This window comes from Malaclemys terrapin, chromosome 11, assembly GCF_027887155.1.
Source record: "Malaclemys terrapin pileata isolate rMalTer1 chromosome 11, rMalTer1.hap1, whole genome shotgun sequence".
Classification (NCBI taxonomy): Eukaryota; Metazoa; Chordata; order Testudines; family Emydidae; genus Malaclemys; species Malaclemys terrapin.
The window spans coordinates 75,400,880-75,425,682 of record NC_071515.1 but is presented as its reverse complement, the minus strand read 5'-3'; the positions used below and the strand labels follow the sequence as shown (position 1 = coordinate 75,425,682).

General features: G+C 41.6%; 1 protein-coding gene across 1 annotated transcript in view; it reads left to right on the top strand.

The window, feature by feature from the left end:
* The window catches only part of MAP3K2 (mitogen-activated protein kinase kinase kinase 2), a 99,093-nt gene that overhangs the window by 18,820 nt on the left and 55,470 nt on the right, over positions 1-24,803 (top strand). The window contains exon 2 of the mRNA XM_054044104.1: positions 19,475-19,544. Coding sequence (XP_053900079.1) covers positions 19,538-19,544 — 7 coding nt within the window. The 5' untranslated portion in view covers positions 19,475-19,537. The remainder of the gene's footprint in view (positions 1-19,474; positions 19,545-24,803) is intronic.

Sequence of the window (24,803 nt, the reverse complement as noted above, 5' to 3'; positions counted from 1 at the left end):
ATATTTCTGGGCCAAGAGACTAGTGACCATTCCAGCGATCTCAGGAACCACAAGCACTAGAAAAACGAATACTGTGCACCATCTGAAATTTGAGAAGCCAGTGTTCTGATTGTATACAGCATTTCTTTCTAACTCTAAGCGTCCACTCTAGTGGACCTCATAAGTTAGAACTAGAACAATGTTGTATGCCTTGTAAAAGCATGCTACAGCATGAATTTCTAACTTTAGGGCTTTATGAGAATATTGGCTGCTAAAATCATTTTGGAATAGTGAATCAGTGTGAGGAATCAGAACAGTAGCCAGAAAGCTTACATTATACTAGAATTGATAAAAATGAATAGGGATTTAAACATTCTTGCTTCAGGGCATCAGATAATGCCTTAACTGCGTAGTTATGGGACAACTTGCCCATATGTTTCTTCCTAATCCTATCTGGTGTTCTTGTATTTTATCAATTGGAAAAAAAAAGTATATCTAAAACAATACCCAAAACTGTTTTATACATGTCTTTAAATACCAAAACAAGGATCCTGCCCCTAGGACTTTAGATGATGGAGTGTGGGAAATGTGTGAAAGAAGCAAAGTGAGGATATGTTGTCTTCATACTTGTATTTGGTTCTTGGTTCTCTAACAAAGTAAACTTTTACTGCTTTTAACTTTTCTTAGCACTGCAGTTCCAACACAGCTTGAGAGAGATGGATTCTTCTTCTGGTTCACACCAACAGAAAGTTACATTTACAAGGTCAAATCCTACTTTGTTAAACCTATCCAAGCCGTGTAACTAAGGGCAGAATTTGACTTGCAGATTTTCTTCTGATAATGTATACAGCAGGAAAAACGAAACAAAACTTGTCTTTTAGATCACAGGATAAGTTTGCAGGGTTAACAGTTTGGAAAATGGAAGCAATTTGGTACTGAATCATTGGGGAAATAAACTTGGAACTGGTGTCATTTTTAGAGTATAATCACGTGTTAATTCTTGAGTGTCATCTAACTGAAAGAAAACAGTTGACCTCCTTTATTTTTTAAATCTTACGTTACAAGTATCACCTAAAGATTACTAGTATTGAAAGATTAAATGTTTTTCTTTTTCAACTTGACTTTTCACATTGGAGAACACTTCAGACATGCAATTGAATTACTTTTCAGTAGTCAGGTTTCAGAGTGGCAGCTGTGTTCATCTGTATCAGCAAAAAGAATGAGGAGTACTTGTGGCACCTTAGAGACTAACAAGTTTATTTGAGCATAAGCTTTCATGGGCTAAAACCCACTTCATCAGATGCATGCAGTGGAAAATACAGTAGGAAGATATAGATGTACACAGAGAACATGAAAAAATTCGTGTTGCCATATCAACTGTAACGAGAGTAATTAATTAAGGTGAGCTAGTATCAGCAGGAGAGAAAAACGTTTGTAGTGATAATCAGGATGGCCCATTTCCAATAGGTGAAAAGAAGGTGTGAGTAACAGTAGGGGGGAAAATTAGCATGGGGAAACAGTTTTTACTTTTGTAATGACCCATCCGCTCCCAGTCTTTATTCAAGCCTAATTTAATGGTGTATAATTTCCAAATTAATTCCAATTCTGCAGTTTCTCATTGGAGTCTGTTTTTGAAGGGTTTTTGTTGTTGTTGTTGTCAAGTATCAGAGGGGTAGCCGTGTTAGTCTGGATCTGTAAAAAGCAACAGAGTCCTGTGGCACCTTTAAGACTAACAGATGTATTGGAGCATAAGCTTTGCTGGGTGAATACCCACTTTGTCACCCATGAAAGCTTATGCTCCAATACATCTGTTAGTCTTAAAGGTGCCACAGGACTCTGTTGCTTTTTTGTTGTTGGGAGTATTGTGACTTTGAGATCTGTAATTGAGTGACCAGGGAGGTTGAAGTGTTCTCCGACTATTTTTTGAATGTTATAATTCTTGACATCTGATTTGACCATTTATTCTTTTGTGAAGAGACTGTCCGGTTTGGCCAATGTACATGGCAGAGGGGCATTGCTGGCATATATCACATTGGTAGATGTGCAGGTGAACAAGCCCTTGATGCTATGGCTGATGTGATTAGGTCCTATGATGGTGTCCCCTGAAAAGATATGTGGACAAAGTTGGCAACGGGCTTTGTTGCAAGGATACGTTCCTGGGTTAGTGTTTTTGTTGTGTGGTGTGTGGTTGCTGGTGAGTATTTGCTTCAGGTTCGGGGGGCTGTCTGTAAGCGAGGCTTGGCCTGTCTCCCAAGATCTGTGAGAGTGAGGGATCGTCCTTCAGGAGATCCTTGATGATGCGCTGGAGAGGTTTTAATTGGGGGCTGAAGGTGACGGCTAGTGGTGTTCTGTTACTATAGGACAGGCCCAACAAAGAAAGTAGGTGACTTCTGGGTACTCTTCTGGCTCTGTCAATCTGTTTCTTCACTTCAGTAGGTGGGTATTGTAGTTGTAAGAATGCTTTGATCGAGATCTTGTAGGTGTTTGGCTCTGTCTGAGGGGCTGGAGCAAATGTGGTTGTGTCTTAGAACTTGGCTGTAGACAATGGATCGTGTGGTGTGATCTGGATGAAAGCTGGAGGCATGTAGGTAAGTATAGCGGTCAGTAGGTTTCTGGTATAGGGTGGTGTTTATGTGACTATCGCTTATTAGCACTGTAGTGCCCAGGAAGTGGATCTCTTGTGTGGACTGGTCCAGGCTGAGGTTGATGGTGGGATGGAAATTGTTGAAATCATGGTGGAATTCCTCAAGGGCTTCTTTTCCATGGGTCCAGATGACGAAGATGTCATCAATCTAGTGCAAATAGAGTAAGGGCGTTAGGGGATGAGAGCTAAGGAAGCAGTATTCTAAGTCAGCCATAAAAATGTTGGCATACTGTGGGGCCAGGCGGGTACCCATAGCAGTGCCGCTGACTTGAAGGTACACATTGTCCCCAAATGTATAATAGTTATGGGTGAGGACAAAATCACAAAGTTCAGCCACCAGGTTTGCCGTGACATTATCGGGGATATTGTTCCTGACGGCTCGTAGTCTTTGTGTGGAATATTGGTGTAGAGGGCTTCTGCATCCATAGTGGCAAGGATGGTGTTTTCTGGAAGATCACCAATGGATTGTAGTTTCCTCAGGAAGTCAGTGGTGTCTTGAAGATAACTAGGAGTGCTGGTAGCATAGGGCCTGAGGAGAGAGTCTACGTAGCCAGACAATCCTGCTGTCAGGATGCCAATGCCTGAGATGATGGGGCATCCAGGATTTCCAGGTTTATGGATCTTGGGTAGCAGATAGAATACCCCTGGTTGGAGTTCTAGGGGTGTGTCTGTGCAGATTTGTTCTTGTGCTTTTTCAGGGAGTTTCTTGACCAGATGGTGTAGTTTCTTTTGGTAACCCTCAGTGGGATCAGAGGGTAAAGGCCTGTAGAATGTGGTATTAGAGAGCTGCCTGATTATCACTATAAAAGTTTTTTTTTCCTCCTGCTAATAGCGGCTCACCTTAATAATTACTCTCGTTACAGTTGATATGGCAACACCATTTTTTTCATGTTCTCTGTGTGTGTGTGTGTGTGTGTGTGTGTGTATGTGTATGTATATATGTATGTATGTATACACACACACACACACACACACCACTCCCACAATACACTGGGGATGTGTTGTCTGTGATGACATGTATGATGGAATTTCTTTAGCCTGCATTTTTGATTACCTTATCTTATTGCCTTGAGTTGCAAGACATTTATATGGAGACTCATCTCTTCCTGGGACCACATTCTCTGTGTCTGGAAATGGTACAGGTGAGCACCCCAACCTATATGCATCTGTGATCAGGGTCTTTAGAGGTGCAGGGGTGGAGGAAGAATACTGTTATCCAAACATTCAGTGAGTCTGTCCACTAGTTTTGCGATTAAAGGATATGAGCTGGGACTACAATATGCATGTCCATATGAGCTCTCTCAGGGCAATACACGGACCTCAGCTAGCCTTGTAATGGGTGTAGGTGAAGTCTAGCTAGTAAATGCAAGGCAACATATGACCTGTTTGAGATACAGTCTCAATGTGATGGATTTATCTTGAAGCTAGAGATGATTATCTGGCTCTGTGGCTGAAATCTCTCCTCTGGAAGGTATGCCTTTGCTAATTTGGAGTCAATTATTGCTCCTATGACCTCTATCCTCTGCAAATGGTTGAGCAATAACTTTCTGTAGCTCACTATCAAGCTCAACTCCATGAACAGGTGGTGGATGATGTTTAGGGCTGTGGTGATGTCCTCATGAGGCCTGTCTGATCAACTAATCATCTGGATGTAGACAGACATTAATTACTTGCCTCCAAGTGTGTGGCCACCAAGGCTCGGCATTGTGTGAAGACTCTTGGAGCCACAGAGAGCACAAATTACAGTATCTCGTACTGATGATTTGACCTTACTACAAAGTGCAGATGCTTCCTGTGGGCTTGATGGATCACAATATGGAAGTATGCATCCTTGAGGTCTAGAGCCACTAACCAGTCTTGTCTTGAGCCTATAAAGAAGGGATAGTGGAGGCTAGCATTATTACTAATTTTTTGTATTCTCGTAGTGCTTAGGAGCCAGTCATGGAACAGGACCAATTGTGGTAGGTGCGGTACAAACAGAACAAATCTGAGACGTTTTATATAGTTCTTTAGTCCTTTCAGATCAAGGATAGGACAAACACCCCATCTCTTTTTGGAATAAGAAAATATCACAAGTAGAAACCTTTTTCCCTGACTTCCAGAGACGGTTCCCCTACGGTTCTTAGGCAAAGCCGGGAAGCCACTTTTCAGTCGATTTTTGTGAGAAGGTTCCCTGAAGAATGATGGGGAAGGTGGTGGGTAGGACGCAGGGACTGGAATTGTTGAAAATAGTCTACTTTGTCTAGTCTGAGACTGGAATTTGAAGTGTTTCCATCTCAAGACCAGGGTATTGTTACCTAGTGATATCAGAGTGGTCCTGGAGTCCTTTAGAGGATGCAAAGCCTCATTTGTTCAATTGCTGAATAGGTCTGTGCACTCAAGGGCAAGTCATCTATGGTATTCTGTACTACTTTTGGTATACTGGATGCTTGGTGCCACAAAGCCTTCCTCATTGCAACTGCCACAACCATGGACCAAGATATGGTGTCAGTGTAGAGATTGATGGGAGTGGTGGGGGGAGCAGGAGAGGTGAATGTGTGTCGCCTATGTTCCATGAGGCAATCAAATTATGGATGTGGTATCAACTTATGGGATAACCTGAATTGCTCTTCATCTCCCAGGAGCCCATAATAATTTGACAGATTTTTGTCAGCAGACACTCTGTCATCAGTCACGAATGGTCTTTCATTCTATGATTTTTTTTTCCATATCAGCCTGGGTATCAGAGGAATAGGGAAAGTGCATGTATGAGGTCTTGATTCTGTGGTATGAGAAGGGATGTTTACAAGATGTCTAAGCTTGTACCTCCTCTAAAACAAAAGACTGGATACTTTGTGGTCTCTTTTGTGGTGAATAAATCTACAGTGGAATTTTCCTGCTGATGAAATAATGATCCTGTAGATCTCTTTGCCAGATGATAATGTAGTCGATAAGATGCCATTGTTTGGATGTTGGGTGCATCCATGATTTGTTTTTTGTCTGGTATCTGGAAAAAGGTATTTGTGATAGCTAATGGCTGTTTGACACATTAAGTAAAAGTTCCATTGCTAGTCTCCTTCCCAGTCCCATGCTGTCCAATGCCAGGCTGCCAGGTTATCACATTTCTTTCAACCTTGGCATTAGAGTTCCCCATGGTAATCTGCTTATCTGACACCGATGAAGACATGAGGTTTTTTTCTAAGTCACTGTAGAACTTTTCTTTCTCATCATCTGCATTTGTCATGGTAGGAGCATAAGTGCTGATGATAGTAACATACCAGTTATGTTTCAATGGCAACTGTAGAACCATAAGCCGATCACTTATGCCGTTAGATAGACTTTCAACCTTGAAAGCAGTGGAGTTAGTTGCTAATGGCAAAGCCATTACTTGATTGTCATGGCTCTGAGCATGGACAACCTCAGCAGAAGAATGTGTACCATGCATTGATCTCTGTGAGTTGCCCTTTGTCAGCGAGTCTGGTTTCACTGGCATTGTTAACCCAATACCTGGTCAGTTCTGTTGCATCAAGTGCTGAGCCTCTCTCAGATTGGCTGGTGATAGGGTTGTTGCATAGAGTTCTAACTTTCCACAAGACTATTCTAATTGGTGTCGTAAGCTGCCGACATGCAGATTTGTGACTATGACCACCAGCATCAACACACCTGTTGCTTCACCACTCGCCCAGGACTGTAAAACTTTCCTCTGTCATCTGAACACATGTGAGAGTTGTTCCCAGGGGCGATGGCTTGCATTGCACCATCCACACTGTTTACCTGTGCTCTATTACATTGTTTTTCAATCTTTTTCATTTGTAGACCCCTAAAACATTTCAAATGGAGGTGCAGACCCCTTCGGAAATCTTAGACATAGTCTGTGGATCCCCAGGGGTCCACAGACCACAGGTTGAGAACCACTGCTCTAGTGGCATGCACTGTCAGGGATTAGTGTGCATTCTATGGCCGTCAATGTGGAATTGTTCTGTGTGCCCTCTATAGTAGTAGGTAACTGCTATGCCTGCATCTGCGTGCTGCGCTGTTGTAGAGTGTAATACTCTCATCTGCCATAGAAACCACTGAGCTCTTCACTACTAACCGTAACCAGGGGCATGATGGTGAATGTCAAGGCGTGTTCTGCACACTAGTGGTCCTGTTCACTACACCTATGGGGCCCTGTGCTGCTCTGAGTTCCCTTGCAGAATGGCATGCTAGGATCCAGTTACCATTCTGGCTGAGTCTTGGTCACTGGGATTGAAATCTTGTCCATCTAGAGGAGGGGTAATTGCCCTAAATGATGGATGTGACATATGCCTTTGTTTAGATGAGAGCTGTATCACCTCTGTGTGCAATTCGTAAATCTTGTCCAAAAAACACACACACAAAGCACGGGAGTCAAGACTGAAATTTTCTCACAGAGAAATCTGTCAGAGCAGTATCTGACTCAGAGGTGCCTCAAGGGTAGGAGATCTGAGCCCTTTCCACGTTAAGTCAGACTTTCAGTGCTCCATCAAGGAGAGAGGTGGCTATGGGTGCCAGAGCATCATAAAGATCTAAATCTTAGCATCAAGCACTGCCAGAGCAGTTAGACACACTAGCTGCTCATGGGAGAAAGAAGCATTGCACAGGTCATCTCTTGGCACAGCGAAGCAGTCACCAAGAAATTTAGCTAAATGGCATTGTTCCAGTTGGCACCACATGCAAACGTGACACCAAAACAGCAAACTCTGGCAATGACTAACTTGATGTACCACCTTAACAATTGTTTTCGTCAGTAGGTCACTCAGCATCACTCAATGCATGTGGCACTAGCACATTCAGTTCCAACTGTGAAAATGGTGATGCTTATTGCATTGGTGCTGTCTGAACTGGTGTCAGGTACTTTGGTGCCGAATGTGTTGGTGATAGGACTCAACTGGCTGTCCCTTTTACCACTCAGCTGATATCAATAACGTGTAGCTAGAATCTCCCCTGTTGGACATGTCTCCAATATCTGGCACTCCTAAATCTTCCCTGGAGCATGAACCCAGGGTTCTGGTGGTCGCTGTGACTGTCTATAAATGACTTCAGTGATTATTTTACTAAACAAATTATAATGCACCCAAGGACAGCTCCATTATTGGAGTTTTCTTCTTTCTTATTTGCTTCCTCCAGTACAGACGTATCATCAGAATAGCATTGCTTACACAAGTTCCACCCTGGAGTAGTGGACAGCTCAAGAAAGGCTCATTTTGAACTACAATATTTAGAAATCCCGTATGAGAAACCCCCTTTGCTCCCTAGATGCCACCACTTTGCCCAATTTGCTTTATCTTAAACATGCCAGAATATCAAGTCATCCATCTGGTCTTCTCTCAGGACATGGTGATAAATCTCAGTGTGGTCTTCAAGTATCTAGCCTCTTGCCTTCAAGATAAATTACTTCAGAAACACTACAATTGAGCGAAGAAAAAGGCACACCATGTAGAATCATCTCCACAGAGATGTTTTTCATCTTCATCTCCAGATAAGACAATAGTGTGTTGTCAGTATCAGTGGTTATAAATGGTTTTAAGACTTTCCAGGAGCCCTTAGAGGATGGTTGACGTGATTGAAATTCCTCTGGAGGTGGTTTAGAAGAAGACTAACTTTTCAACATTCTTCAGCCATCTACACAAAATAGAGTAGCCTTACCTGTCAACAAGGGCATTCTTAAACCTGCAGAAAACTTGTGTGCTATGCCAGCGTCTATGTCTGCAATTCCAGAACATGCTGACTAAAAATATCAGGTCCCACCTAAAAGGCTGAAGCTCTCAAAAACACATACTTGGAAGAATTTTTTTCATCTAGGTCACCTTCATCTCAATACTCAGTTGATTGATTCTTTAGCAGAGTAGTTTGTCTGTATCCAGCAGTTGACGCTTGTTTTTTACTTAAGTTGTAAGATTTTTGGGGCCAGGGACAAAGTTTGTGGTCTGTTTGTACAGTGCCTAGCACAATAGGGTTCTGGTCCATGACATAGGCTTGTAGGCACTACAGTAATTTGAATGAGAAAAATAATAAAAAGTACCATTTTAATCTTGCGTCTGACTGAGACTGATGCAGTAAATTTCAGTGTTGTACTAGTAACTTAAATGGATGGTGAAAGTTGGAATCTGCAACTGGGTTAAATGGTAAAATATTGTGTGATAACATATCTAGGACAAACATCACTTTTAATGTAAGCGTAAAGGCCATGAAATTCATGCATGACTATGTTATTGATGCATCCGAAGAAGTGGGCTGTAGTCCACGAAAGCTTATGCTCTAATAAATTTGTTAGTCTCTAAGGTGCCACAAGTACTCCTGTTCTTCTTTTTATGTTATTGATGACGCTGGTAGTGATGCCAATAGTAAAAGTTGTCCAGTGCTTCCCATTAAGACCCTGTTTTGAGTTGCTTATAACTTTGCCAAACTTTAACCTTTAAGGCTGAAATTTTCCATGCCAAGTGTTTGCCTCAAGCTGAATTTGTTTTGGACAGTTTCAGCTAAAATGATCCAGGTGTTGGTTCTCAGAATGTTAGGGAACTTGAGACACTTGGGATCTGATTTGCAGAAGTGCTTAGCATTCGCAACTGAAGTCAGGAGCTGTGCTCTGAACCTGAAAAGAGCTAGGTAATATGAAAAATCAGGCCTTCCCTAGGCTTCTCAAATTGGGCATCTCTTTGCCTCGATTCCTCATGTAAAATGGGGATAATACCATATCACTTCATAGATGTGTTGTGACGATAAATTAATGTTTGTAAAGAACTAAGATTCTAAAATAAGATCACCATAGAAAAGCCTATAAGGACACTTAATTTTGTATTCCGAGCAGGCTTTTAAGGATGTGCAGTAAATGATGCATGGGGCCACACTCTGAAAGAGGATAAAAATAAATATTGAATAGCTACCAATTCAGTGAGCATCATCCATCCTGTGCACTGATTGAGGCAGTAGTACTGTGGAAAAAATAGTAAGTGATTATATATTTAAAGATCATATCACAAATACAGGAGGGATTAAAATTTCATAGGCAACCTTAATTTTGACATTTCCGAACTTGAGTACGTACTTCTGCAACCTTAACACTCTTTTAACATCATTTATTTGGATGTGATAGCTGTTACAGTGGCACATCTATAGCTAACAACGTTTATTTTATGAGCACTTCCCATTCCAAAAACGCATTCAGCAAAACTGGAAGTATACAGTTCTGTTGCTACATCAGATTTTTATGTGAATGCACAAGCAAGTTTAGAATAATGTATCGGTCTAATAACTAGCTGTGTTGCAAGACATAAAAAAAATGTTATTTTTTTTTCCTGGAAATTTGATTAAATGCTTAATGAAAGATTGTCTTGTCTTATCAGAATGTCCGGAAAAAGCTAATACTGCTATCTTTAGTATAATTATAAAAATTACTTGCGTTGAATTTTCCCTCTTTGTTCTGCATGTAATGTTCGTTTGTTTTTAAAAGGTCAGAATAATAAATATAGCTTACAGTAATTAATATATAGTCTACAATAAGTATTCTTTACAGGTAGCATGTACAAGGAATTCATATTTCTGGCTTTCTTGCTCCTCCAAAATGGTAGACTTTCAACCCATTGTGGGTCATAGAACTTAAGCATAAATTGTAAAATTCTAGATACTGGATATTAAAGTGTGTACCGTGTACTTGAGACTCAGGTGCATATGGAGGTGGGCTGTCAAAACTGTGTCTCAATCCGCGAGCAAAATGTAGCTATTCATACTTAAATTATGGTAGTGAAACACTTTTTGTCCTAATTGTATGTAGCACTAAATGTATATAGAGTCAGATCTCAATTTTAATTTATATTCTTATTACTTATAAATTAATGTTCATAGATTATAAGCTCCTTGGGGGCAGGAATTGCCTTTTCAATAAGTAGGTGAACTTAGTTCATTCTGACTTTAGAGATGTTACCACTTTTAGTGCTATGCCTCATTTTAAGAATGGGGAATATGCTGCAATCAGTAATACTTCTAAAACCGGAAACAACTGTTGAAGTGTATTCACTTTGTTTGTACAGCATAGTGTAATTAGACCTCAGTTCTGACTGGTGTCTGAGTTCTTCTGTAATATAAGTGGCTTACAATTCTTAAATGTTTGTTTTTGAAAAGGCCTTAGCTATGGCTTCTTGAAGAAATAAAATGAATGCACTGAAGCTTCTGCTACAGAAATACGGAGCTTTTGTTATATCATGTTTACCAAACCAAAGAAAATAGGTTGACTCTTCGGCCATAAGATTAAGTTAGAACTGGCAGTAGTGCCACCCAGTGAAAGTTTCAGCAGAAGACCTTCCAAGATCACCAGAAGGTAATGGCACCTTAGTTTAGACTGCCTTTAAAAACAAAAACAGAGCAGCAGTGGGAAGAAAAAAAAAAAAAAAAAAAAAAAACCCACGCCCCCAAACCAGAAAAAAATAACATCGAAGGGCAAACAAACCAAAAAACCCTTTTAATATATGGGTATGGATCCTAGCATAGTAATCAAGCACGATTTTAGTGAAGATAAAGATAAGCCTATTCAATATTTCCTTTAAGATCCTGTAATATGAGATCAGCATGCTGTTGAGTGACTCAAATGCATCAGAAATTAAGAAAGCAAAAATCCAAACTAAAAAAATAAAGTATGTTGTCCATTGCAGAAACTGAATGGGAAACATGTCTGTTTTGTAGACAGTGGTGGACACAGACAAATAGATCATGTCATACTTGGATATACAGTAAGAATTCCTTTCTGTAGAGTATTCTAAGATCTGGCAGTACTTATACAGAAATGTAGTGATCTTGCTTGTAAATCAGAGCCAAGAACAATGTTGGACTAGTTTGTACTTGATAAAATTACAAATTCAATCAATGTAAAGAGTAAATGAGAACATTCTCACCTCGGCCACAAATGTTAGAGTTCAAACTTTGTCATACTTGATCACATGTATAATGTGGAAAAAAAATTAAGTCCAGACCAGTGATACATAAAATTAGTGCTTTAAAAGGGCCAATTTCACAGAACTGAGCCAAATCAGCTGGGATGGAGCGTTTAATCAGAAAAATGTGAATGATAATTGGGAATTGTTTAAGAATACATTACTAGATGCTCAAAAAGCCACAGTCGATGGGGAAGGCTGTATTGGTTAAAAAAACAACAAAAAACTGATTTAGAGGGGAAATGAAGGCAGATAAAGCTCTGTCTATATCTATCTACGTAAATATAACAAATGAAAGAAAGAGGAAGTAGATAGTAATGAATACGAATCAGACAATTGATAAGGGAAGATCCAGCAGCTTGAAAAAAGCTATTGTTATAGGCCTTTGTCTGACATTAATCCCAATCAAGAGAATGGCGTGGGTGATACGGCACTTAAAGAATTAAAGGAGAGTAATATAATGTATGCATACCAACGTGGGTTCATGGAAAATAGATCCTGTCTAGCTTGTAATGTCATCAAAAACAGATACCAGGTGTGGTTGATGAAGGTAATAGTGTTAGTCTAATAGACTTAGACATTTGACTTGGTATTGAATACCTTTGATTAAAAAAACTAGAATGGTATAAAATTAACCTGGCACACAGTAAATGGATTAAAAGCTGGCATACAGATAGGTCTCAAAACATAATTGTAAATGGGAAAATCATCATCAGACAGAGGTATTTCCAGGGGGGTCCCACATAGATCAGTTCTTGGCCCTATGCTATTTAACATTTTTATTAATGACCAGGAAGAAAACATAAAATAACTGATAAATTTTGTCAAACACACACATTGGGGGAGTGGTAAATAATGAAGAGAACAGGTCACTGAGGCAGTGTCATCTGGTAAGCTGGGCGCAGGCAAAGAATATGCATTTTAATATGGCCAAATGTAACTATATACAGCTAGGAACAAAGAGTGTAGGCTGGGGTGAGCAGACTACGGCTCACGGGCCGCATCCGACCCGTCAGACCTTTTAATCCAGCCCTCGAGCTCCTGCCGGGGAGCAGAGTCGGGTCCGCGCGGCTCCCAGCAGCAGTGGCATGTCCCCCCTCCAGCTCCTACGCGTAGGGGGCGTGGCAGCCAGGGGGCTCTGCATGCAGCCCTTGCCCCAAGCGCTGGCTCTGCAGCTCCTATTGGCCAGGAATCGTGGCCAATGGAAGCTGCAGGGGCAGCACCTGCGGACAAGGGCAGCATGCAGAGCCACCTGGCTGTGACTCTGCGTAGGAGCTGGAGGGGGGACATGCCGCTACTTCCAGGAGCTGGTTGAGGTAAGTGTCACCTGGAGCCTGCACCCCGACCTCTTCCCTTGCCCCAGCCCTGATCCCCCTCCCGCCCTCTGAACCCCTCAGTCCCAGCCTGGAGCACCCTTCTGCTCCCCAAACCCCTCATCCCCAGCCCCACCCCAGAGTCTGTACCCCCAGCTGGAGCCCTCACCCCCTCCTGAATTCCAACCCGCAATTTTGTGAGCATTCATGGCCTGCCATACAATTTCCATACCCAGATATGGCCCTCAGGCCAAAAAGTTTGCCCACTCCTAGTGTAGGCCTTACTTAATGAGCCACTCTATCCTGGGAATTAGTGATTCTGAAAAGAGTTGGGAGTCATGAGTAAGCAACTGAACATGAGCTCTCAATGTGGTGATGTGGGGCCAAAAGGGCTAATGTAATCTTTGGATGCATACATAAGAGAGACTTGAATAGGAGTAGAGAGGTTATTTTACCTCTAGGTGTGTCACTGGTGTGACTGCTGCTGGAATACTGTGTCCTGCTCTATTCACAATTCAAGCAGGATGTTGATCAACTGGAGAGGGTTCAGAGATGAGCCATGAGAATGATTAAAGAATTAGAAAACATGCCTTATAGTGATAGACTCGAGGAGCTCTATGTATTTAGTGTAACAAAGAGAAGGTTAAGGGGTGACTTATTGCAATCTATAAGTATCTACATTGGGAACAAATATTTAATAATGGGCTGTAAATAAAACAGCTGATTCTCATTTAAATTAAGGCTCTTTTACATCACTCTGGCCACAATCCTTCTCCAAACCTTAGTTATCCACCTCTTGCTTGGCCACTGTTACCTTCCGTTCTGGCATCCTTGCATATGAGTACTCTACCCTTTTCCAATATAACCAAAATGCAGTTGCTAGTTTTCTTCTTTGTCTGCCATTCTTACCACAGCACCCTCTCCTTGAAATACCTTCCTGGGTATCCTCTGTCTTAAATCACGCTGCCTGTCCTTGTCTGCTATAATCTCATCTGAGCTTCATTTCTGGTCTTGTCATCTTTCTTTCTCTTTTGCTCCCTATGCGCCTTCCAGTCCTATGTCTCTTTACTCCCAGTTCTTTCTATTTCAAATCCTGCTAATACCTTTGACACTTTCATTGTTGACGAGATGGGATATAATCTATTTTTTTTTTTAAGTGCATGGGGGGGTTAATTTAGCAGCACAGTTGGCAGGGAAATATAGCTATTCAGCAGAGTATAGAACATATTTTTGGTGCTTTAATATAACAAAATTACACAACTAATTAAAATAGGTGACATATATTAAAAGGACCCAGTTTCCATTTCAGGGAAGTTGAAACAAATAACGAGCAAAATGGTGGGGTTTTTGTTCTTTTTTTTTTTTTTTTTTTTTTTTTTTTTTTAAGAACAGTATAACAGATTGATAGAGCTTTTATGGGACTCCTCCAAAGTGTGGAACGAAATCCTGTGGCATCTAAGCACTACTACAAACATTTCATTGTATATCAGACATAAAAATTATTTTTGAAAAATATTAGAATCATAGAAGATCAGGGTTGGAAGGGACCTCAGGAGGTCATCTAGTCCAACCCCCTGCTCAGAGCAGGATCAATCCCCAACTAAATCATCCCAGCCAGGGCTTCGTCAAGCCACCATTCAAATGTAACTTTCCATCTGAGGGGTGAGAAGGAGAGAACCATACATGGTAGTCATGTCACTTAATGAACTCCTGGAAGGTGATCAGATACTGATGGGTAGAGCTGGATAAAGGCAATCCAGGCCCCCGTGGCAACTTGCCACAGGAGGCCCCCATATTTATGCCTGTGTTCCTTTCCCCACGTGGACGGGGTGGTGGTCCGTTTCATTTCCCAGAGGCAGAAGCATGAACCCCTCCTCCTTCCAGGAGCTTCCTCCCCTTGGAAACAAGGGCTGAAGAAGGTATCCCTTCTCCTCCCATGGAGAGGCAGAGTGCCAGCAGGGGGCATCACCCAGTATTTAGGGTGTATCTGCTTGGTTGGGTGGACCAGGACAGTCCTGCTGCACTCTTTCCCCCTCTTGCCAGACACACACAGTTCTCTGCTGGAATGGTGTTGTCTGGGGCCCCCAGAGCAGTAGGTCTTGGAGGTAACATCCCACTGAAGCGCATGGGGAAGCTCACACAATTCTGAGCTACTGTTTTAGGCTGTCAGTAGATGTAAGACATTGTGTTTGCTATGTTTGAGTCATGTTTTCAAGCTTTTCTTCACCACCATCCGGACTATCAACTTATTTTTTTAGAAAACGAAAGCTGAGCTTTTGATAACACTGGAATGCTAGATGTGGGCCTATAGTGGCTATGTCTTACGGCTTGTCTACATTGGCAATTAACAGCGCTGCAACTTTCTCACTCAGGGGTGTGAAAAAACACCCCCCCGAGTGCAGCAAGTTGCAGCGCTGTAAAGCGCCAGTGTAAACAGTGCCCCAGCGCTGCGCAGCGACCACACACGGCACGTTAAAGCGCTGCTAGCATTGCCAGTGTAGACTAGCCCTAAATCTTATCCTGGTGATGGACATGGTGTCAAAACCTGAATAGAATAGAACTAATCATTGCTTCAGATTGATAGGCTCTTGTTAAAGGGACATTAGCAGTTAGAAACCACTTTAAATTGTTGTTAAAATATTCTACGTGCTCTTAAGTCAACATGCCAACTTTTGTAGTTTTACTGTAACAATTTCTTATTTGTAAAAATGTCTTTTTCCTCTTTTGGTATACAAAAGACCAGCCACATAAACAAGGGAAACTAACGCCACAGGGGAAATAATGAAACAAAATATCAACAAATGCCCAATTAAACTGAAAGTGAAGGTGTTTTCTCTAATCTTTGCTACAATACTCATAGGTGTCCTTGGGAGGATTGGGGGGAGGGGGGGAGGTAAATGTTCAGATACAAATGTGTTTTTAAAGTTGATGGTGCCCCTCTATCTGTAGTGTAATTTCTTGCACCTCCATAGTGGGTGGGAGTGTGATAAAGTACAAAATTATGTGCTCCGGGACTCATCTGGGTCTGTATTTTAGGAGTGTTAGGTTGAACTTTGAATATATTTTCCCCTTCTGTAGCATAAGCTTTTAAAATAACTATGAGCATGTTCTGCTGTTGCAGGATTTGTTGGATACTGCTATATCTGAATTCAGAGACTGTGTTTAACACCATCTTCTATAAGTGCTGAGAATCTTAATAAAAAAAGTGACAAATTTTGAGTGCAGTTGTTACATGTAAAAAATATGATTATTTACTGTACAGTAATTGTGGGTTTTTAAAATGTGTTGTACATATATAGATTCCATTCCTGGAAACTCAAACAAGACTCTCATGATCTTGATAGCACCAGCTTGGCTCAGGCAATTCTGGTACCCAGCCTTCATGAGACTTTCAATTTAGCCTCCAATAACATTGCCAGTGAGTCCAGACATTGTCTTCCTGAACAATGGGAACATCTAGCATCCAAACTTGGCCTCTCTACTTCGCACATTCTGGATGCTGACCATCATCGAAAGAGCTTGTTGTAGAGATATCCAAAACATTCTCCTACAAAATGGAAAGGATGTTACAAGGGTCCCATACGCTGCACAGTGGAAAAGTTCTCCTTATTGGCAGAGCAACATCATATTTCTCCAACAGCAGCAAACATTCCTAAATACCTGGACTACTTAATGTTGTTAAAAAGATCAGGGCTTAAGTGGGTCTCAGGTTATATTAAGATATGTCATCAGTTAGCTAGTTTAGATCCACCAGATCAAGTTAGGGCTTATTTCACTTGAGCTCAGGCAGTTTTTCAGAATTGTTCTCATCAGAAATATGTATAGCAGCTACTTGGGGATCAGTTCATACTTTCTCAAAACACCGTTTGTTGATAGGAGCATCTAGACTGAATGTCTTCTTTGGCAGAGCTGTTTTACAGGTTTACTGTTTGTGGGCCATAAAGAGTGATATATGTATGGCAAGCATTCAAAGAAGAAAAGTTACTTACTTTACAGTAACTGGTTCTTTAAGATGTGTTTTCCACATGTATATTCCACAACCCGTCCTCCATGCCCATTTCTACAGCGTCTTACAACACCTAGATTCTGTACTGGTGAAAAAATGGTGAGGTTGGTTACCTCCTCTATGCCCTTTGTGCTCTTGGAGGATGGACACCAATGGATGCTGCTGGCCAAATGATTCTGATCTCAAGTGCATGGAGTGCATATGTACCAAAAGTGGAATCTATATGGACAAATGCTTAAAGAAGATACAAACATGCTTACCGTTATAATTTTAAGGATTCTTATCCGATTTTGCTCAGCTCCATGCTTTAATCTCTAAATTAGGAGGGCAAGTTTTAATGGCTATAAAGAGTTACAATAGCATAGTCTCTTCTTCCCGCCCCATTTCAGTTGCTCTATAGTTCGTAATGGCCTGACTTACACTCCCCATTCTCCTTCTAGAGCCTATGGTGTTGTGATACTTGGTCTAGCAGAAAGGATCAAGGGGCTATTCCCTTCAGAGCTTCTTAACACTACTCTTTGCAGTGACCATAGTCTTTTGCTGCCAGGGAGAATGGCACCTAGAGAGTAATTACTTTCCCCATTGCCTAAAGGACACAGTCCCTCTGTGTTTCAAAGTCTCTTCTTGGTGTCTGAACTCTGATCCCACCGAGCTGAGTGATTTAAAAGTAGGCAGCTGTACGGAAGCAAGCTATTTTCAGTTTGTATAGAAACTTCCTAATTAAATAACTTTTTCTTTTCATTTAAAGAAAAAACATTTTGTGCCTTAAATGTTGCCAGATGCTTTAGTAAATTAAAAGGAAAAACGTGTGGATGTCTTTTTGTGTGCTTGATCCTGTAACATAAACCACTGCACATGTGTATGGCATCATTGAAGTCAGTGGGAGGCCACAAGTGGAAGAGTGTGCTTGCCAGTTCTGTTTCCAGGGTTGAAGTCTGTTCTTGTTTTATTTGTACTATTGGAGCACCGAAGAACGGGGGACAGTTGTGCTAAGTGATATACAGACATAGATCAATTAGGAAGTGTGCTTTTCTTATTTTTCTCATGATCCTAGCATGGTTTAACATATGGTGATAACTATACTTTGCATACTTTGCCACGACTCTTTTTTTGGATTGTTTACTATTATCCTATCTTGGCTTTCTCTACAGCTTTTATCTTGGGCCGTAAGGTGACTGAGGGATTCTGAATGTATGAATATATAGTGTATGTAAACAGTTGACCTGGAACTTTTCCGACTATTGAGAGTCAAAGGTAGTCCTTTTTGTTTTTAGGAGGATTTCCTCTTCATGTGTGACAAGGATTAGGGTTTGGCTATAAATTCTAGTGCCATCATACTTCATTTGTCTGAGTGCTTTGACTAGATGTGTCTCTATTCAGTGATCATTTGCATTTTTTCCTTATAAATTGTGTGTAAATATCTTTAAAAGAAATTGAGAAATGTAAATACAAATACTTGATTATGGCTGTGATTGTAAACGTGTATAGTCACATAATATCTGCAAGTTAGCACATTGCATATACTAAGAAATTAGTTCTGAAAATATTATATTTGTGCAGTGGGGACCAAATTAAGGTGAACCATAAATCTGAATTTCCTGACTCTAGACCCCCCCCCCCCCCAAAAAAAAAAAAAAAAAAAGTCTTGATTATAATGTGTGTGGAGGAACACATTGTTCCCTCTTGTGGGCGGGGATCCAGGGGGAAGAAAACCCAGCAGAAGAATTCTTTTTTGGAGAAACTTGGAAATAATGAGTTGTTGAACCTTCTGCCAAATCTTTCATTTGTTATCAATTCACTCCATTTAATATCTAGTATTTTCCTTAGGCATTTGCTGTCATAGGCATTTATATAGCTGTCTATGCTTCAGTGCAGTGATCCCCAAACTGTAGGGCATGCCTCCCTAGGGGGACACAGAGGAACATTCAGGGGTGTGTGGCAGGGCCCAGGCCAGTCCCCATGGGGGATGAGGAGGCATGCCACCCAACTTAGCTGTACCCCCTGCCTCAGCTCCTGGCCCCACCCTCAACCCCCGGCTGCAGCTTCTCGCTCATCCCTGGCCCCGCTCCCAACCCTAGCTGCGGCCCCAGTCTCGACCCCCTTACTCCTGTCTGTGGCTTAAGCCCCCCTAGGGTGACCAGATGTCCTGATTTCATAGGGACAGTCCCGAGTTTTGGGTCTTTTTCTTATATAGGCTCCTATTACCCCCCACTCCCTGTCCTGTTTTTTTCACACTTGCTGTCTGGTCACCCTAGCCCCCATCCCCCGGGGTCTCAGCCTTGCTCCCAACTATGGGTGCGGACAGTGGTAAGGTGGGGGGGGGAGGGGCACAACATGAAAAGTTTGGGGTCATTGCTCTAGTGGATTTTCAGCTTTCACATCCATTTGTTGAGGCAGAAATAACTGAAATGAAGATTCATAATTTGGTCTTTAAATTGTAGTTGTGTTCGATTAAAACTTCGAGTTTCAGACCTGGTTTAAAACTCTCAAGAAATATAGGAGTTAGTGCAAATAGTTATTATACTTCACATGTAAAATTTTTTACACTTTAAACCTTTACTCTTAAGTTTTCAGTACTTATGTGTTTTTTAATTGTTTTTCTCTTTAGAAAATAAATGAATGCTAATGGGACAGCCATTTCCCTGAAGTTCAGGTTTTCAGGCTGGCTGCCATGATGGGTAAGTTACCTATAAGTGGAATTCAATTAAACTGTTACCTTGGCTAAATTCCTAGTGAAAAGAACAAGACCACTTATGTAATTAACATTTTTATTATGGAAGTGCATGTCATGGCTTTGATAGTTGTACCTGAAAAAAATTGCAAATTGTTGACAAAATTACAGCACTTGCTCTGTGGATATAGAATAAATTTAAAAGAAATTGAAATGTTAAAGTATGGAAATATGCTGTTTGAATACACAACGTTCACTCTTTAATGACACCATGGGGGGCAAAATCTTTCTTCAAAAATTATTTTAATCTAATCTGAGACTACAAACACTCAAATGCCTTAATCATAAGCACATTTAATGCCTAGTTTCACTACAAGGTGGCGTTAAGGCTGTCTAGGTGTCCTCACTATGCATTTCTGTACCTCAAAATGTTTGGATTTTTTGTTACATTTAACCTGAATTTTTGGGGTTTATGATGCTTAGTTTTTGGAATAATTACACCATCCCAATTTTAACCTAAAATACTGATATGTACTCTCAACCGTAACTCTATTTTAGTGTATTCTTTGTCTGGGAGTTATGATATAACTGATTTTTGTGTGAGTGTTAGTCCTAGTCTGGTACTTTAAAAAAATTTAATGAGCCAGGATTGTTTAAGAATATAGTGCTTTTCATGCTGCTAATGTTTCTGCACACACTGAAATTTATAAGTACAGGGATTTTGTCAAATTATAACATGTATTAGATGTTAAATTGCATTTAATATCCTCAAGCTAAAACTTAATTTCTTATTTTTATCAAATACAGTGGTCAAGCATGCTTCTTCTTTATAAGTAAGGCCCCTATCAAATTCACAGTCCATTTTGATCAATTTCATGGCCGGAGGCATTAGAGGGTCCTGTGGCACCTTTAAGACTAACAGAAGGAGGGTTTTAAAATTGGTCAATGTCATGTTTTCAGATATTTACATCTAGAAATTTCATGACGTTGTAACCATGAGGTTCCTGACCCAAAAGAGGGTTGTGGGGGGTTGCAAAGCTGATATAGGGCTGTTGCGGGATTGCCACCTCGCTTCTTTGTTGCCTTAAGAGCTGGGTTCTGAAGGGAGCAGCCACAGAGTTTCCTGCAGCTGGGGGAGATTCTTGGAGGTGGGTCTGATCTCCCCAGTGCTGCTGGAAGTGCCCCTGCCATTCACCTGGCTCCAGCTGCTAGTCTTCCGGGTTGGTGAGGGATGGGATTACTTCTTCCCCTGCACAGCCGCTCTCAAGGGGAGATCCTACCCATGGAGCCCTGAAAATCCATGGGTATCCGCTTTATATCCATGGATATCCGCATCTGCAGATGTGTATATCCTTGGACCATTTTTGCGGATAGCAGCGTGGCTGCAGATACAAATTATGTATCCGCATAGGGCTATGACGGTAAGAGCCGGGTGGGCAGCTGTGAGGAACACAGCGCAGACCCTCCACCTGCCCTTGGCGGGGGGATTGAGGGGAAAGGACACGGACAAGGGGCTGCTTGGGACCCCTGTCCAGGGCAGGTGGAGGGTCCGCCGCAGCTTCCCACAGTGGCTGGGCTGCGAGAAAGAGGCACCCCTCTTTCTCCCCCCCCCCCCATTCCTTTCCCATAGCCGGGTCAGGGAGAGATGTGCTGTGGGGAGCCTGGTTCTCTCCACCTGCCCTAGATGGGAGGCCCGTGTAGCCCCAGGCCCGTGTCCCTGCTCCCAGGGCTCCGACCCAGGGCAGGTGGAGGGACTTAGGCTTCCCACCGCTGCCAGCACAACTCTCCCCAGTGTGGCTCTGACTGGGGGAGGTGGGCGGTGGCTCATGGCACGAGGCAGCGGTGGGGAGCTGCGGTGGACCTTCCACCTGTTGCAGGCAGTCTGCTCCTCATGCCTGATCTGCGCCACTTCCTTAGTAGCTGGTAGGGGAACCCAGGCCCACTCTCTACACTGTTTTCCAGTCCAGGAACCCTCAACCGAGCAGCTCTGGGCTTTTACTCTTCCAGCCCTTACTGCTCCTTCCCTGGACTGCTTCCTACTCCGTCCATGCTGCTCCTTGCTCTTCCCCTTTGTGTCAGGGAGTACAACTGCCGGTTTCCTCTCTGACAACCTACCAACTTCCTCTCTATATAGACCAGCTGAGCTCCTCCCCCGAACTGAACTTCATCTGCAATTAGGCCCTAGCACTCCCTATGTTTCCTCCAGGTGCAGCCTAAGGTTAATTGGTCTAATTTACCTGTGTGGGGTGGACACCCCTTCACACTTGGTATTCTTCTTTGAGTGGTGTCCCTAAGGGTGCCCCACTTCAGGACTGTGTGCCCATCCATGTGCTTTTGATGGGAGATGTTTGGGAACAGTGCTTGTTCGGCCCGTGCATGCGCCCTACTCATCCTTGTGCCCCATACCAACGACGTATAGGGCTGCCCAGGCAAACTGCCCTCTGTTCCTTCTCAACCGCCTTCGGCTTGAAGCAGAACGTCAACCCATGCCCACTTTACTCAATTTCTAGTATAGTTTTAGTTTAATAGTTTGTCGTTCCCCTTTTGTTCAATTTTCCCGACTGAGGGTTGATTCTGAACTTCTGCTTTGGGGTATGGCAAGGTCCCGAGGCTTTAAGGTCTCTCCTGCCAGCAAGCTATCCCAATCAATGACCACCATTCTTGGTTCCTCTGCTATTTGGGAGACACCCATCTCCCCCAAGAAGTGTAAAATTTGCTCCTCCTTCAAAAGCAGATCTTGGGAAAACAGGGAGATCAAATGGGAGAGTAAGCCCTAAGACTAGCTTCTGACCCAGGCTCTGAGAACTCTTCTGCACACAGGCCTCCGAGTACTCTTCATGCCTCGTAGACTTCAGGATCCCGGTCGCCAAGAGTCTCAAAGGATCCGTGCGTTGCTACCCTGTCTGCCTCCGAGTCTTGGTGACTGGCTCAGGAGAGGCAGCACCTGTATTGATGGCTGCAGTAAAGAGTTTCATTTCTAAATCTCTGGGTACCAACAAGAAAAGTAGGAATACTAGATGGCTTAAGAAATCTTGGTCATCACCTAAGAAGTAAAGAACAAAATTGTCAGACACACAGATGAACATAATTTGTTGGGGAATAGTTAACATGGTTTTTGTAAAGGGAAATCATGTCTCACCGATCTACTAGAATTCTTTGAGGGGGTCAACAAGCATGTTGACACCTCACACAATTGTATTGTCATCATCACCTGATAAAGCTGTACTACCTCCCCCACCTTCCATGGCAGATGACTTCAGGTAGTTCAGCAACTGATGAAGCACATTGCTGATATGCTTCAGATCCTTTGATCCAGGTTCAGGATTCTCATCATAAACTCCACCATAAATCATAGTAAAGAGCAAGTGTGCATCAGTTGGCTTGCTTGAGAGTATTGCAGTAAGAAGCAGATCTGCTCTTAATTTTTCCCTTGGTAGGAAAATTTTAGAGGTTTTATACCGTTATTACGAAAGCAGATTTTCACTATTGGTTAGTTCCAAGTAAAACTTTTGACCTACTTATTTTGACAGTGTCCCATTAAGATAAACGTAGTTGTATCCAGGGAGAGCCATGGAAATGGGTTTATTAGAAATTCAGGATTAAAATAAGTCTCAAAGTTTTCCTTTACATGTTGGTCTATTGTAAGAAATGGAGTGTTCAGGAGAGATTGCTTGGTCTTGCTCTTCTTTCTGTGTGGCATACATGCATTCCTCTCTTTTAAAACAGATATATTTTGGGAAGCCTGATACTTGAATTGTTTGGCGTAGTGATGTCCAGGAATGGCCTTGTTAAATTGTAGTGATGCAAATAGAAAAATATTATTAGTGCAGAAGTATTATCCATCGGTGATTACTAACAAAAACGAGGGAAAGACGCTTCCTTGAAAAGTGGGAGTTTATTAATTTCTTTCATTTTAAATATGATTTAGAATGTTCCTAATTCTAGGAATGGAAGGCTCCTGTAGGTGTAGCTGTTTCGGTATAAAGACTGTAAACTAGATTTAAATTATTTGAATGTATCGAATTATCATCCTTCATCCCACACAAACTCTTGGGTAGCTCATTACTGCTATTGGCTAATGATAGCTACATTTTTAACATCTTCGGTTGTGTGCAGACTCTTACAATTGTGGTGTTACTGCACTCATATGGTACTGTTATCAATATTTTATGACCATTCTTGCAGTACTAAAGACAGGAAATGGTATTTTTGAACTTGCCAGTCTTTTTATCTTTAAATGAGTTTACCATAACTTGTTTTTTATTTTTGAGTTCAGTTTGATCAATGAGCAAGAATAGATAATTAATACTTATTTAGAGCTCTGTGAATCTCAAAAATGTGTCCCTTCCACCAACAGAAATTGGTCCAATAAGAGATATTACCTTACCTCCCTTGTCTAACTAATTTTAGGCATTCATGGCCAAAGGTCTTTGGATAATTTAAAAAAATAAAAATCTGGATTATATTTACTGTTTACATTAAACAGTCGTTTATGCATTATACAAGTTTGTATTTTATTCTTTTCAACCATTTTTTAGTGTTCAGCATAAACGACAGCTTAAAAGGACCATGACAGTGAAATATTGAGCTGCTGTAAATCCCAGTACAAGTTATTTTAAAGAAGAGAGAAGTTAGCTAGATGAACATGGAATCACTGTTATCCACAGATCTTCCTTTCCTTGTGTAAGGTGATGTTGGCATAAATGAACAGTATCAGTAGCAAATCCTATAGCTGAGGAATCACCATATTTGTCGGTGACATCTGACTTAGCCCTGATACCTCTTCAAGTGAGAGCACGTTATTCTTGCTTGCTTCCCACTTCTGCAAAATTAACATTATAACAAAATTGCATTTCACAAGAATGCTTGTCAAGGATCATAAAATTGAATCTTTGAACCTGGCGTTCATTTATGCATAGGACCAATGCAGCCATTAATATTTAACTTTGATAACCTAATAGAGTTCTTCTACAGGGCTGACTACAGTGAATGGCATTCTATTCAAACATTAGAAACTCAGGTGTTTCACCTTTTGAAGGACTGATGGGATCATTTATACAGTTGCTTGACTTTGTATTGTCCTCAAAGGAGGGTTATGCATATTTAAAATGTGTTTCCAAGAAGAACTAAGTTTTAATATATGTAACTGTTCTCTCCCAGGCTTTCCCTGCTGTGCAAATGGCTTTAGTCATATGGAATATAAAGTCATGTGCTTACATAATCCATTTAAGCAGTTCTCTAGATTCTAGTGGGAGCTCTTCACCAT